Below are 14,236 nucleotides of genomic sequence, written 5' to 3'. Positions count from 1 at the left end.
TTAGTGTTATAAAATATTGTACGGCTCTCACGGAAATACATTTTAAAATATTTGGCTTTCATGGCTCTCTCAGCCAAAAAGGTTCCCGACCCTTGGTCTATGACGATGATTTCGGTTTTGTTTCATCCGCCGTTTTAATGCAGAGTACAAACGCTGGTTGGAAACAACTTAAGTATGTAAATAAACATTTATACAATTTTTGTGTAAAAACATATATATCTGCGCCTTTTAGTCTGGTGCGGCTAATATATGGAAAAATATATAAATGTTTTTATTTTGTGGGTGCGGCTTATATAGCAGCATAGTCCGGAAAATACGGTAAATAAACATCCATTATCGTTCTTGGGTGTTAAGGTCTGGAAAATACCAATTATCAGTTTGGATTTCTATTATCAAGCATCCCATAACTTTTTTTAAATATGTCGCTCGCTAACTCCTGGTGGAGGCAATAACAGTCTAAAAGGACAATGTGGACACACCAATGGTGCAGATGATGCCAGTGTTGCGAGCAGTAGTAGGTTCTGAGTCGATGTCCAGCAGGCACATGTGTTCCAGGAAGGTGTCGGCCATGGCAGCGTTGAGCTGCTGCGTCTGGATGAAGGCAGAGCCCATGTCTACACACTTTGTCTGAGGCATGGCGATTATTCTGGGATCTGGAGAGGTCCTGAAATGAAGAAATTACACAATCTTGGTTTACTTGTCTGCATATTATCGACTTATGGTTCTAAAAATGTATGTGACTTATCATATAGTACTGTACTCAGGTTTATAATACATGACAAAAGCAAAGTGTGCAAAGTCCAGCTCAAGGACCATTTGTGGCTTGCAACTTGTTTGTGTTTGTCCTTCGAATTATATACAACATTGTATTGAAAATATGGTATGATTCCAAAAATGTTTAATACTAATTAATGAAAACATATTTATTTTAGATGTTTGTATAAATATTTTTTTTCCTTTTTAAAATAATAACATCATAGCAAATTACTCAATGACATAATGTGACCACAACCATAACCACGTCCTCACAACCACAGGTATCTTGGCAGTTTATGGAAAACCCTGCACCTAGATTATGCGAGTGGGAAACATATCTCGAGTGGATGTCTTCTGCCGAGCGGGGGAACCATCGTGTCACGCATGCACCAGACTCAAAGTGCGAGACATAACCCGGAAGCAGATGCCTCTCAAAAAAACATAGGCAACAACTGCAATGAAGATGTTTGGTTGTTTGATTCCCAAATTAAAATAACATAACATTCTAAGTGCATCGATGTGAGGGGAAAAAAAGGAACGGATATTTTTTTAAAAAGGTTGCTAAGAAAATTGAAAAAGCAAACTTTATACTGACTCCCAAAGGAATATTAAGCAGGTACTGTATATTACAGGGCAAAGAATAAAGCGTACACAAATCTCTTCATGCTGCTGTTGTGCACTCCAAACTGGCAAACTTGTCCGGATCAATAGCAACCCTCATCTGGAACAGTATCAAACAGTCATTTCCTTCAGATTTAAAACTCCTTCCATCAATCCACAGACCAAGACATTCAAAGGTTTTGTTTCAACGATTGTCCATCCCAAAATTCCTTTGAAACAACTCTCCCAGATCCGCTCTGGTAGTAGTGTCATGTTCGTAGTACAATCTAAATCAATTCTAGATGCAGTCGGTTATTAACATTAGCATAGCCATTGGAGACATACCATTTGTAATCTGTGCCAATATTACAGCGGACATCATGTACAAGAAGAACTGCGCTGTTGACTTGTGACAAGCCGCAGATGCCTTGTTTTGGTGTGACGTCACAGTCAGCCGGAAAATAAATACATTTAACCATGCTAAAAGGAAATAAGCTCCCTCCCAAACCCCCAGTGTACGGAAGGCATAAAATGTATGACCAACAGTCACATTAGAAAGTGTATGGACACTAAGATTTCACATTCAGGCGTGGAAAAATAAAAAGAACTACTTGAGAAAGCAGACTAATAGTGCATAGAAACAGTCAGTGTTTTTCTTTGTTTACTATATTCAAACATAGTGTTTGTGTTCAAACTGTGTAATGCAACAGTGGCTCAAACATATCAAATATACTTGCTTAATATAAATTATTCCTTGTTTTTAATTAATACTTTGGCTTACTTCGCCACGGTATTTTATTATTGGCTATTATTGTGGTACTTGGAGAGGCAAGTGTTTGATGAGAAGTTTCAGAAGCAATGAGTTAGAAGATTACAAAAAAGGTCGAAATTTTGACTTCTCAGATTACAAACCATCACAATAGTTACACAGGCAGCATAAAGTTCATTTTGGTTTCATGTAGAGCAGATTGCACAAGAACACACTGTTCCCAACCATCCACCTCCCTCTGAGTTGCCAGCAGCTAATGAAACCCACTGACATGACAGATGAATAAGATTTTGCCATGAATATTTAAAAAAAACACACTGTATATGCAAGGTATACTCCTGTAATACAAACGTAGTTTTGTTGGTTAATTATTAATTATCTTTGTCTCTTTACTTTCCCATGGCGCTGTTTAGAGAGACTGATTATGAAGTGAACACATGCAAGGAAGAGATTAGATGTGTCAGGCACGGTAGGTGCATCTGAGTCGGGTGTGTAGCATCGTTACTCCACTACAAATAGCACAATAGTTGTCATGGTTACTGTACATAACCCCCATGACAAAAAGAGACTTAAAATAAATCGGTTGGTTATATTCAACAGAAATATGTTTTCTCTCAACTCCTTACAAAGTTCTAATTAAAATGCATCATGGTAAAATGTGGGGGATTCCAGACCTTTGCAGGCTGCCTCCATAGGGCCTGCTGATTAATGATGTAACAGTGGAGTGAATGGAGCAGACCAGTGCTGTACGCGTACGTGCTCTCAGTCACATCCTTGCAATGCAGCAGTGCACAGTCATGGAAGAAAAAGACAGCAACAAGGGCTAAACCCCAAATGCATGTGAATATGAATCATTGATTGGGATATACTGTGTCATTTTAAATATTTCAGTTTTCGGATTCACCACACCTTTCCCAACATATGTTGTGATACTGCTGTGAAGTGAAAACTGCAACACGATTGAGTACGGGTTGCAGCCTGCCTTCCTAATTGTTAAATGAATGCCACACAATCAAGCAAAGGCTTTGTCATTGCTGATACATACATACATACATACATACTCAAATCGCAGGGCCACTCCCTAATTGGACTTGTTTTGTTGCTGAATAGAAAGAACAGCACTTTTTGCCCCCTAAAGAGGACTGCACTATTCTTTGGGATTTTTTTCTATCGTTCACATTCATTATGAAAACATTAAGGGGCATGTATTTTATTTTTTCAATGCATTCCAACTCATACATAAAAGCCCTCCTCCAGCGGAGCTAATGGGAGGTCCTCTATTATACCAATAAAAAAAAAAACTCCTAAAAGCACCAACAACACTCCATTTACATTTTGTGAATTGAATAATAACCATGTATTGGTGATATTATTAAAAGCGCTACCACAAAAAAAAAAAAAAAATATGTATCACGTGATCATAGGCTTGTGTGCCTATGTTTACATGATCAACTGATCAGCTGTTTCCTTGTTCTCTTACTTGTCAAACACTTCCACTGGCGACTGAGCCCTTTCCAGCACAAACAAATTATGTAGCTTGCGCGAAGCTGACAAAAAAGTCAGTTTCGGGTCACATTCAGTTTATACTGAAGTTGCATTTGAAAAGCTCAGATTCAAATCGGATTCAGGACTAAATCCTGATGTGGCCTGAATGTGATGCTTAAAGATGAGATTTGAAGCACTTGGAGCATTTAAAATGACCAAAAAAAAAAAAATCAGATGGGTGTCACTTAAGGGCAAAAAAATCTGATTTGGTGAGCAGTGTAAACAGAAAGCACTGTTCATATTTAAGACCAGCAAACAAGCAGAAACACGGCAAAAGTCTATCTTTCAATTTACCGTAAGTTATCAAAGAGGCATTTTGTTGGGTTTGGTTCTTTATTATTTTGTTATTATTACCTGGTTTTAGGCATTTTTTAAAACCTACTCTTTACAGTACAATTACTTTGTAGTGATGTTCCCACGGTTAATTTAAATTTTTAGTGTTATGTGCATTTATAACAATAACTAAAAGTTAATTGTTTATTTCAACTGTGTTTTTCGAAGACGCATGGAGGCCAGGTTTTATTTGATTTAACCGATTACTTAATTCCTAAAATACTCAATAGCTGTAGCCCTAGAGCACTGCAAAGATAGCATCTGTAAAAATGACATTCAGCAGTGAAGTTCAAGGACACCAACTGAACAGGAAGATTTTAGATTGGATGTTATATATAATATTCTTGTCAACTGGTAACACTGTGATACCATAATGACTACATTTTAGTACTTTGTAACACCATTGTAGACATCTATCTATACGACATCTCCTGCACAACAGACATGGCATCTGTTAATCTTAATTTAACGATAGTGTTCAAAGATAAGGTGCTGGACGGGAGTTTTTTTTTTAAAGATAAAACGTTTGTAAAGGGGGACAGACACAACCGAGTGGAGTCAAGAAATCTCAATACAATATGTAATATTAAGTTTTATTTATGACAACACATGGTTCCAGACACTATGTGAAATTACTGCACATTATCTGACTTGCAGAGGGAATATGATAAACGGGTGGGGGTGGGGGATAACTAAAAAAGGACATTTATTGTGCACAGGAGTCTTTTATCCATTTAATCCTGCATGTCACCACCTACTTGTTATGGGAATAACAAGGGTTACATAATAAACAGGAAATGCTCACCCTCTGGGAGACATGGCTGCATGTCAGTCCCCAGAAAAGCTATTAGCCTGCACTGGCATATATAGGTGTCCAGAGTCACCCTGACACAGATGAGAGCCTACTTTAAGACCTGGCTTCTAATAATCTCTTCCAATCCCTTCCTAACTCTTTGTGGGCAAGTGTCTCTTGAAAACACACTCGATCATGACTTCCTATCTTTCTAGACACGTGCCTTATCACTTTTCTGATAATAGACCCAAATGCAATCACAGACGGGAGCAGTGCAGTCAGGGTGTCATGACATTTGGTGTCACCTACCAAGCACTCTGACGCAACACTGGCGTAATACAAGATGGCGTTCAGGCACTACATACCCACAGTAGATCTTCCTGGTCCTCTTGGGGACAAAGAGGCACACCATGGCCACTGACCTCCAGAGTAACCCCAGTGTGTTGGAGCCTCCACCACTATGCATCCGCAAATTACAACATATCCCAGTACAAGTCCTAGCAATACTGCCAGATGAAGTGCTTGTGCATCAGCAGTTCATCTTCAGGAGCTCAATAATAAATCCTTTTGTCGGTGATAATGACGGTCAAAGAGAGCGCACGCTATGATGAGGCAATTTCCATGACTTGATGCGATGGCCGCACACGCAAACTCTGCCGCACAATGTCACTACCCAACACCCCCGGCACCTAAAAACAGTCTAGGGCTAATAATAACGTACCCCATGTAGAATGTGTTTGTAGAAATCCAATACGATGTATGACGAGACAATTTGTAGACCAGTTATTTATGGTACGTTTACGTCGCAACAGGTAAAACGTCTATTCACAATGTTTCCCCTAACATTATATAATAAGTAAGTAAGTAAACTTTACTTATAAAGCACTTTTCACAGATACAATCACAAAGTCTCTTTAGCTTTGACTTGTTGAAGAGAATGAAAAGAGAATTGCAACAGTCAATGTGAGACGAAATGAACGCGTGATCAATCATTTCGAGATCCAATTTTGATAACAAATTTCTCACTATAGAAATATTTCTGAGATGATAAAAACAGTTTTTGGTCAGTTGACGACATAAAAAATACCAGAGGAATATGTAAGTATATTTTTGCATGATACAATTCTGATAGAACAAACAGTAAATACTTTAACCATTTGTCTAAAAAACTAAATGAACTTCCCCCCACCCCCACCGCCCCACCATTTATCACTTTTAAATGATGGCAGATCAATTATCTACAAGGTTGCGTGTTTACAATTCAACTCACATGAATTATATGACTTGTCTTTATTGAAACAAGGGTTATGTGGGTTTAGATTTTTTGGATTTTTTTCCGAGTCTTTTCATTGATTTATTTAGTGAGGGTTAACATGTATAACTGCCGAGGAGCTATCACATCACAGTCATTTAATGTCAAGCAGGTAAAAGAGATAGCACACAGGATTCATGCACGTGTTCTTGTTAGGCTATAGTGGTAAAGAACTGCAAAATCTGATGTAATGTGGGATCTGAGCCAAGGATGTTGTTGTGGCTTGTGCAGCCCTTTGAGACACTCGTAATTTAGGGCTACATAAATTAACTGTGGTTGATTGATTGAATTTTGGTTTGGTAGACAGGGAAAGAGAACAGCAGTCAAGCAAATGGGAGACAAGCCAAAGATATATATGCTCAGAACCAGAGAACCAGAAAATGCCATTCTACCACAATTAAAGCTGAATAGAAAATCAGGTTTACTCATTAGAATGATTATGAACAAACCTCTTAACCACAGGGTGCGGTACTTGGTCGTGCACTCTTCAGCATTTACATGCTGCGCTAAGCAACATCATAGCCAAATACGGCGTTGGCTTTCACTGTTATGCATAAGACACCCAACTTAAAATACCCCTAAAGCTGATCAACACACCAGATTGTAGTCATCTTGAGGTATGTCCCAATGAAATTAAACAATGGATATCCAGTAACGTTTTGCATCGTAATGCTAAGAAAACTAACATGTTGATCATCGGTCATACTAGACATCAGCACTTATTTATGAATACTATCTTAAAATTTGAGAGCAAAACAGTTATAAAAAAGGGACTCGGTGAAAAATCTCAGGATTATTTTCAACCCAACTTTCTCATTTGAGTTACACATTAAGAGTCTTATTAAAACAGCATTCTTTCATCTATGTAACATCACTAAAATCTGTCACATTTCGTCCAACAGTGACGCTGATATCAATATTCATGTGTTTGTTATGTCTCATCTCAATTACTGTAACATTATTTTCAAGTCTCCCTATGTCTAGCATTAAAAGATTACAGTTTGTACAAAATGTGTGACTTTTTCTAAATTACATTTAGCCTTTTAAGATTTTTTATTTCACTTTTGTTTATTTTAATAGTATTTTTAGAATGTGCCGAGGGGCTTTAAAACATTAGCTGTGGGCCGCAAATGGCCTGCGGGGCACACTTTTGACACCCCTGCTATAGATAATAAAAAATAAAATCTGATAAATCTATGGGTAAAAAGCAGAGCCTGGCAACGCATGCGCATTTATCATAACTCTCTCGTTCTCTGTCTCTGCCCCTCCCTCATGAATGTTGCTGCGCGCACCACCTTTTTTTTGTTTTTAACACCTTCTTAACCCTGAAAGTACATTGAAAATACACGCAAGCCTAACTTAAAATGCCGGACATTTGAGGCATTTAAGAAACTCCAGCAGGACAGCTCCGCAAAGAGGACATATCCTGTGAAAAGAGGAGGAGTGGTCAGTCTATCATAGCCCAGTTGCTGCTAGCATGCCTTGTGTTGTTGTTTTTTTGATTGATTGAAACGTTTATTAGTAGATTGCACAGTACAGTACATATTCTGTACAATTGACCACTAAATGGGAACACCCGAATAAGTATTTCAACTTGTTTAAGTCGGGGTCCACGTAATCAATTCATGGTGCCTCGGTGTGCATTGCTTACATAACGTGCGGTGCTCTACTTAATATGTCCGTGTCGTTCGGTACACCTCCGAACCAAACCGAAACCTCCGTACCGAAACGGTTCAATACAAATACACGTACTGTTACACCCCTAAGAAATAGTGTCAAAACGATGAGAGTACTTTAAAGGTAGAAAAGCGCTACACAAGTATAACCGATTTACAATTTAGTTTGCCTAACAAGAAAGGATCAAATGTATTGATGGGCTTAGTTGCCAACAAACAGACTTTGATGCAGCACTGTACATCATCCATCCATCCATTTTCTACCGCTTGTCCCTTTCAGTGTTCATTTTCTACCGCTTGTCCCTTTGAGGGTCACGGTGTATAAAACTGAAAACAAATCTTGTCTTGGTCATAGCATCTGATATTATTCAGCAAATTATAAATAGGACGCAAATGTTGACAAAAACTAAGACAAAGATTATGTCTTGTGCATTCAATTTAAAAAAATGGACCACTTAAGAGGGGCACAATGACCCTCAAAAACGTGAAATCTTAGGATTATTGTCGCCTGATACCCAAAAAGGCCAATCAGCTTTGATTCTAACTACATCAGAAATAAATGACTCCAGTACTCCCTATTGACAGCAAGGCACCTGCAGATCTTCTTTCAAATGTAGTGAAGTGAATCATTTCACTTATTATAAGCTTTATCACACAGTATTGACATAATTAAAAGACAAAACCATGAACATTAATTTCAATAATGTGGTGGTTCACTTACATGAAAGACACGGTGGTGGGGCTGTGATCACAATCACACTGACATTCTACTTCAGTCATCTTTAAGGCAAACGGCGATTAGTTGCTATTATTTACAATGCAAGGATATCAATCACAAACAACGACAATTGTGGACTACAAGACGTGCAGTCGATGAGACACAAGTGACCATCTCATCACTGCGTCATATTTTCACGCCAGTGACTGCTAGTGGGGAGAAACGACCAATTGGAGGCCGAGGAGACACCCCGGCCACGCCCACAACAGGAAGCAATGATCACAATTACTATTTCTTCTTTGAATAACCTTTAATGAGATTCGGTGATTATAATTAAGACTATACCATGGCTTTCTTCGACACTAAAAAAAACAAAAAAAAAAACGTATTTGTACATGACAATATGAGCGAATTTGCGTCACTGCAAGGCACATCCAGGCAATGTCGACTCTCAAGATGGCTGAAAAGTTCATCACGTCCGTCCACTTGCAAATACGTACTCTACAAACATTCTAAATGTATATATGTTTTCAATATAGATAAATATATATTTTCTTAAAGTACAAACGCCGAGTGAGTGTTTAGGTTATCATATACACGCTTCTGGATTTGCCACGAGGAAGGAAAACAATGCAACGCCGCTCATTTTAAAGAGTGAACGCGACAAAAACAACAATGCAGGCGACACGTTGACTAAAATGACCACCATACAGTGACAAAAGACGTGTGCTATTGTTGGCTAAACCCACCTTCTCTCGCAGAAAGCCGCACGATGATGTAAGTGTCAGTGCAACACTGACTAAGCAGCAGCAGCTCAAGGTGATCTCTACTCTCTTACTCCACGGAACTACTTTGTAGGGATGCTGAGACATATCCATCCGAGATAGACGCCAATCTATTATTACACCATAAACAGCAAATATTGCCAAATAAATATATACCATGCACATTTGTGAGTATTTTTTTCGGTTGCATCCTTTGTGTAAGTATTAATTAACGTCAGAAAAGTGAGATATATGAGCGCTAAGCACCGGCACTCGGAAGGATACACCAGGTCGAGCTATGACACGAGAGGAAGTCTGTCAGCCAATCAGAACGCAGGGTTTCATCAGGGCCTCAACATGTGACGCATCACGCATTATGGCAAGTTTCTGCAAGCTTCCTGAAAAAAAAAAACAGATCCTTCCTCTTTGTTGAATATATCTCCACAGTTTACACCAAACAATGTATTCACACTATGTGTGCAATTGTCTTATTTCGAGCAAAATACAACATTATTAACATCCAGCTATGTTAGCCCATACCAAAGGCTAAATGTTTTTTTTGTTGTTGTTGTTTTTTAATATTTACACAAAACATGTATGTGCAAGTTGAACATAAGTACGCCCCGTTCGTCTTTCGTGGCGTGATCAGGTTTGGGCTGTGGGCGAATGTCGCCATCTAGCGTCAAAAAATAAGACCAGCGTTCCACCCGGATTAGCCATTTCATTAGGTACACTTGCACCTTCAAAACCTGAGAGTTTATGTCACACAGTCACAGGTGTCAAACTCAAAGCCTGCAACACCCTTTTACACGGCTAGCGAAATTGATATACGTCTTTTCTTGAATAAGTATTCAACTTTTCATTTTGACGGGTAAAAAAAAAATCACATGCACTACATGCAATTTTGCATATTTTAAAGGCTTACTGAAATTAGATTGTATTATTTAAACAGGGATAGCAGGTCCATTCTATGTGTCACACTTGATCATTTCGCGATATTGCCATATTTTTGCTGAAAGGATTTAGTAGAGAACATCCACAATAAAGTTCGCAACTTTTGCTTGCTAACAGAAAAAGCCCTGCCTCTACCGGAAGTCACAAACGATGACGTCACACTTGTGGTGGGCTCCTCACATCTTCACATTGTTTTTAATGGGAGCCTCCAACAAAAAGAGCTATTCGGACCGAGAAAATGACAATTTCCTCATTAATTTGAGCGAGGATGAAAGATTTTTGTTTGAGGATATTGATAGCGACTAACTAGAAAAAAAAAAAAAAAAACACAATTGCATCGGGACGGATTCCGATGTTTTTAGATACATTTTTTAGGATAATTCTGGGAAATCACTTATCTTTCTATTGTGTTGCTAGTGTTTTAGTGAGATTAACAGTACCTGATAGTTGGAGGTGTGTGTCCACGGGTGTGTTGACGCGGAGTGTCTCAGGGAAGTCGACGGCAGCTTTATTAGCGGCACAACCTCAGCTGATCTCCGGTAAGAAGCAACTTTTTACCACAATTTTCTCACCGAAACCTGCTGTTTGACATTCGGTCGGGATCCATGTTCGCTGTGATCCATAGTAAAGAATTTTAAACAAGGAATCACCGTGTGTTTGTGTGGCTAAAGGCTAAAGTTTCCCAACTCCATCTTTCTACTTTGACTTCTCCATTATTAATTGAACAAATTGCAAAGGATTCAGCAACACAGATCTCCAAAATACTGTGTAATTATGCTGTTAAAGCGGACAACTTTTAGCTGTGTGTGTGCGCAGCGCTCCTATTTCCTAACAGCCCGTGACGTCAAGCGTACACGTCATCATTATGCGACATTTTCAAGAAGAAACTCCCGGGAAATTTAAAATTGCAATTTATTAAACTAAAAAGGCCGTATTGGCATGTGTTGCAATGTTAATATTTCATCATTGATATATAAACTATCAGACTGCGTGGTGTGTAGTAGTGGGTTTCAGTAGGCCTTTAACATCGCTTATCCATCCATCCATCTTTTTCCGCTTATCCGAAGTCGGGTCGCCGGGGCAGCAGCCTAAGCAGGGAAGCCCAGACTCTCCTCTCCCCAGCCACTTCGTCCAGCTCTTCCCGGGGATCCCAAGGTGTTCCCAGGCCAGCCGGGAGACATAGTTTTCCCAACGTGTCCTGGGTCTTCCCCGTGGCCTTCTACCGGTCGGACGTGCCCAAAACATCTCCCTTGGGAACCGTTCTGGTGGCATGCTGACCAGATGCCCGAACCACCTCATCTGGCTCCTCTCGATGTGGAGGAGCAGCGGCTTTACTTTGAACTCCTCTCGGATGGCAGAGCTTCTCACCCTATCTCTAAGGGAGAGCCCCGCCACCCGGTAGAGGAAACTAATTTTGGCCCCTTGTACCCGTGATCTCATCCTTTTGGTCATAACTCAAAGCTCATGACCATAGGTGAGGATGGGAAAGTAGATTAACCGGTAAATCGGCAGCTTTGCCTTCCGGCTCAGCTCCTTCTTCACCACAACGGATCGATACAGCGTCCGCATTACTGAAGACAGTTATTGAAATCAAATCATCCATCCATTTCTACCGCTTGTCCCTTTTGGGGTGGCGGGGGGACGCTGGGGCCTATCTCAGCTGCATTCCGGCGGAAGGCGGCGTGCACCCTGGACAAGTCGCCACCTCATCAAAATAAGTATCTAAATATCAGTCTGACTTATATTTGAAAGCAAGTTACCCATCAAATTGTGCAATTTAAAACTGGTGTTCATGGTAAAAGGGTTAAATCACCAAAATGATTCCCGGGCGTGGCCACCGCTGCAGCCACTGCTCCCCTCACCTCCCATGGAGTGAGGATTATGGGTCAAATGCAGAAAATAATCTCACCACACCTACTGTGTGTGTAAAAATCATTGATACTTTTACTTTAACTTAAAAAATAAATAAATCTGGTGGCTCAGTTACCGGGCTTCACGGTGGCAGAGGGGTTAGTGCGTCTGCCTCACAATACAAAGTTCCTGCAGTCCTGGGTTCAAATCCAGGCTCGGGATCTTTCTGTGTGGAGTTTGCATGTTCTCCCCGTGAATGCGTGGGTTCCCTCCGGGTACTCCGGCTTCCTCCCACTTCCAAAGACATGCACCTGGGGATAGGTTGATTGGCAACACTAAATTGGCCCTAGTGTGTGAATGTGAGAATGAATGTTGTCTGTCTATCTGTGTTGGCCCTGCGATGAGGTGGCGACTTGTCCAGGGTGTACCCTGCCTTCCGCCCGATTGTAGCTGAGATAGGCGCCAGCGCCCCCCGCGACCCCGAAAGGGAATAAGCGGTAGAAAATGGATGGATGGATGGATGGAGGGCTCAGTTACCAAAATTGTCCTGTAAATAAAGACAAATATGTGGTATTGTTTTTCCATTTACAATACACCATGAAAACAACAACCGTAGATTTTACAGGTAAAAACAGTGGTACTGTTTTGCATTTACATCTTTATGCTATAAAACACCAACATTTTAATTTTTACTGTAAAATGTACAGATTCGTACAGTGTACATACACATATATACAGTTTATATGTAACTGTGTATACTCATATATTATTCAGTTACAAGTGGCCCTCTGAGGGCAGCCATAACTGCCTTGTGGCCCCTCAATGAAAACCGGTTTGACACATTTGCCTTATGTACCAATATACAAAGTCACATTCAAATAATGACAAATGTAGAACTTTTCTACTTCCACACCACTCACACTGGAAAAGGATAAACAAATTAAATTGGGGAATAATAAAAGGATTAGATAACGAATGGAGGAATATGAGCAAACTAGCATTGTACAATATATTGCCAAAGCCCAACAAGAAAAGGGTCAAGTACAGTTCAGTATGTGCAATGCTGTTGAATTCAGAATGTGCAAATATTGCATCTAGTGTAAGCATGTGCTAATATTTCTATGCAAGATGTGGCAACAAGAAGAGTGTCTATCAAAATGTGCAGGAATGCATATTAATCCAGCGAGTTGCATCAATTTTGTTTCCATATTTTTCAAGACTTACAGCCCAAAGCAGCAGGTAATACCATCGGTGAATGTATAAATTCTACCGCTCCCCAGACCCAGATTGTTCTCACCTGCAAGCGCTGCTGCTTCCACTGCCCATGACGGTGCTGTTGTCGCCTCACCAGGGGCTGTCTGTCACTGGCCGGGTTCACTCCATTCCGCCACCAGAGGCCAATTGATACACCTGTCAATGTGAGGGACAGAGCGACCGTCCAGTCGTGCCGCCGCCCCGCTCATAGCTGAGGCCCTCACCTGTCATTCAGCATTACTTATAGCTGTGGGGAAACATTAAGACACGGTGAGTATCTGCAGATTGGATGCCCTAATGCCTCTAAGCATATAATCAGTGCACCGCCTTTATATGAACACTGTGTGGGAAAAGTTACCATCACCTAAAAAAAAAAAAAAGGCGAAAGCATCAAAAAAATGGTAACAGCTTATTTTTACAAAACAAAATAAAGCAATAAACAATACAATTACTAAAAGAAAACTATTAAAGGAAAACAAGTGAGAGTCCCCTGCATTCAGGGTCACAAAAAATGTTGTTCTAGCCTGTTATTTAATTTTTACCCCCGGGGGATGAAGACGCATCGGTTGGTTTACTTGAGGCGTGGTATTTATTTATTCAAATACCCCAGCGACTGAATGGGCCACGATGTCCCGACACATGTGTAATGGAAAACTTTCTAAAGTTGGTCTTCCAAAATTTTTATGTCAGATTTGCTTGACTGAAATACATTTTAGCTGGACACTGTCACGGTGGCACATGTCGACTTGTCGTGTGAAACCAGGATGCAGAGAAGGGCGGCAACGTGCAGATAAAAATACATTTTCATTAATGAAGAATACACAGGTAGCGGGGGAACCAGAAACTAGGCAAGGCAAACTACAAGTAAAAAAAAAAGAACATAGAACAAACAGTAGATGCTGGCTTAAAGG

General features: G+C 40.1%; 1 protein-coding gene across 5 annotated transcripts in view; it reads right to left on the bottom strand.

Annotated features, from left to right (window-relative positions):
* pkma (pyruvate kinase M1/2a) overlaps positions 1-13,492 on the bottom strand; it is a 38,146-nt gene extending 24,654 nt beyond the window's left edge. The window contains exons 1-2 of one of the 5 annotated variants that reach the window (XM_061877529.1): positions 13,369-13,492; positions 480-664 (exon numbers count right to left, since the gene is read on the bottom strand). In XM_061877529.1, the coding sequence (XP_061733513.1) occupies positions 480-664; positions 13,369-13,397 (214 nt within the window). In that variant the 5' untranslated portion in view covers positions 13,398-13,492. Of the gene's footprint in view, positions 1-479; positions 665-5,161; positions 5,430-8,505; positions 8,666-9,251; positions 9,414-13,368 lie in introns of those variants that run through there. The other 4 variants (XM_061877539.1, XM_061877521.1, XM_061877514.1 and 1 more) reach the window with 4 other exon arrangements.
* Between the last annotated feature and the right edge of the window lie 744 nt (positions 13,493-14,236).

Source organism: Nerophis ophidion, linkage group LG02, assembly GCF_033978795.1.
Source record: "Nerophis ophidion isolate RoL-2023_Sa linkage group LG02, RoL_Noph_v1.0, whole genome shotgun sequence".
NCBI lineage: Eukaryota > Metazoa > Chordata > Actinopteri > Syngnathiformes > Syngnathidae > Nerophis > Nerophis ophidion.
Note: the sequence above shows the minus strand (reverse complement) of the source record. Positions and strands in the feature narration are given on the sequence as shown.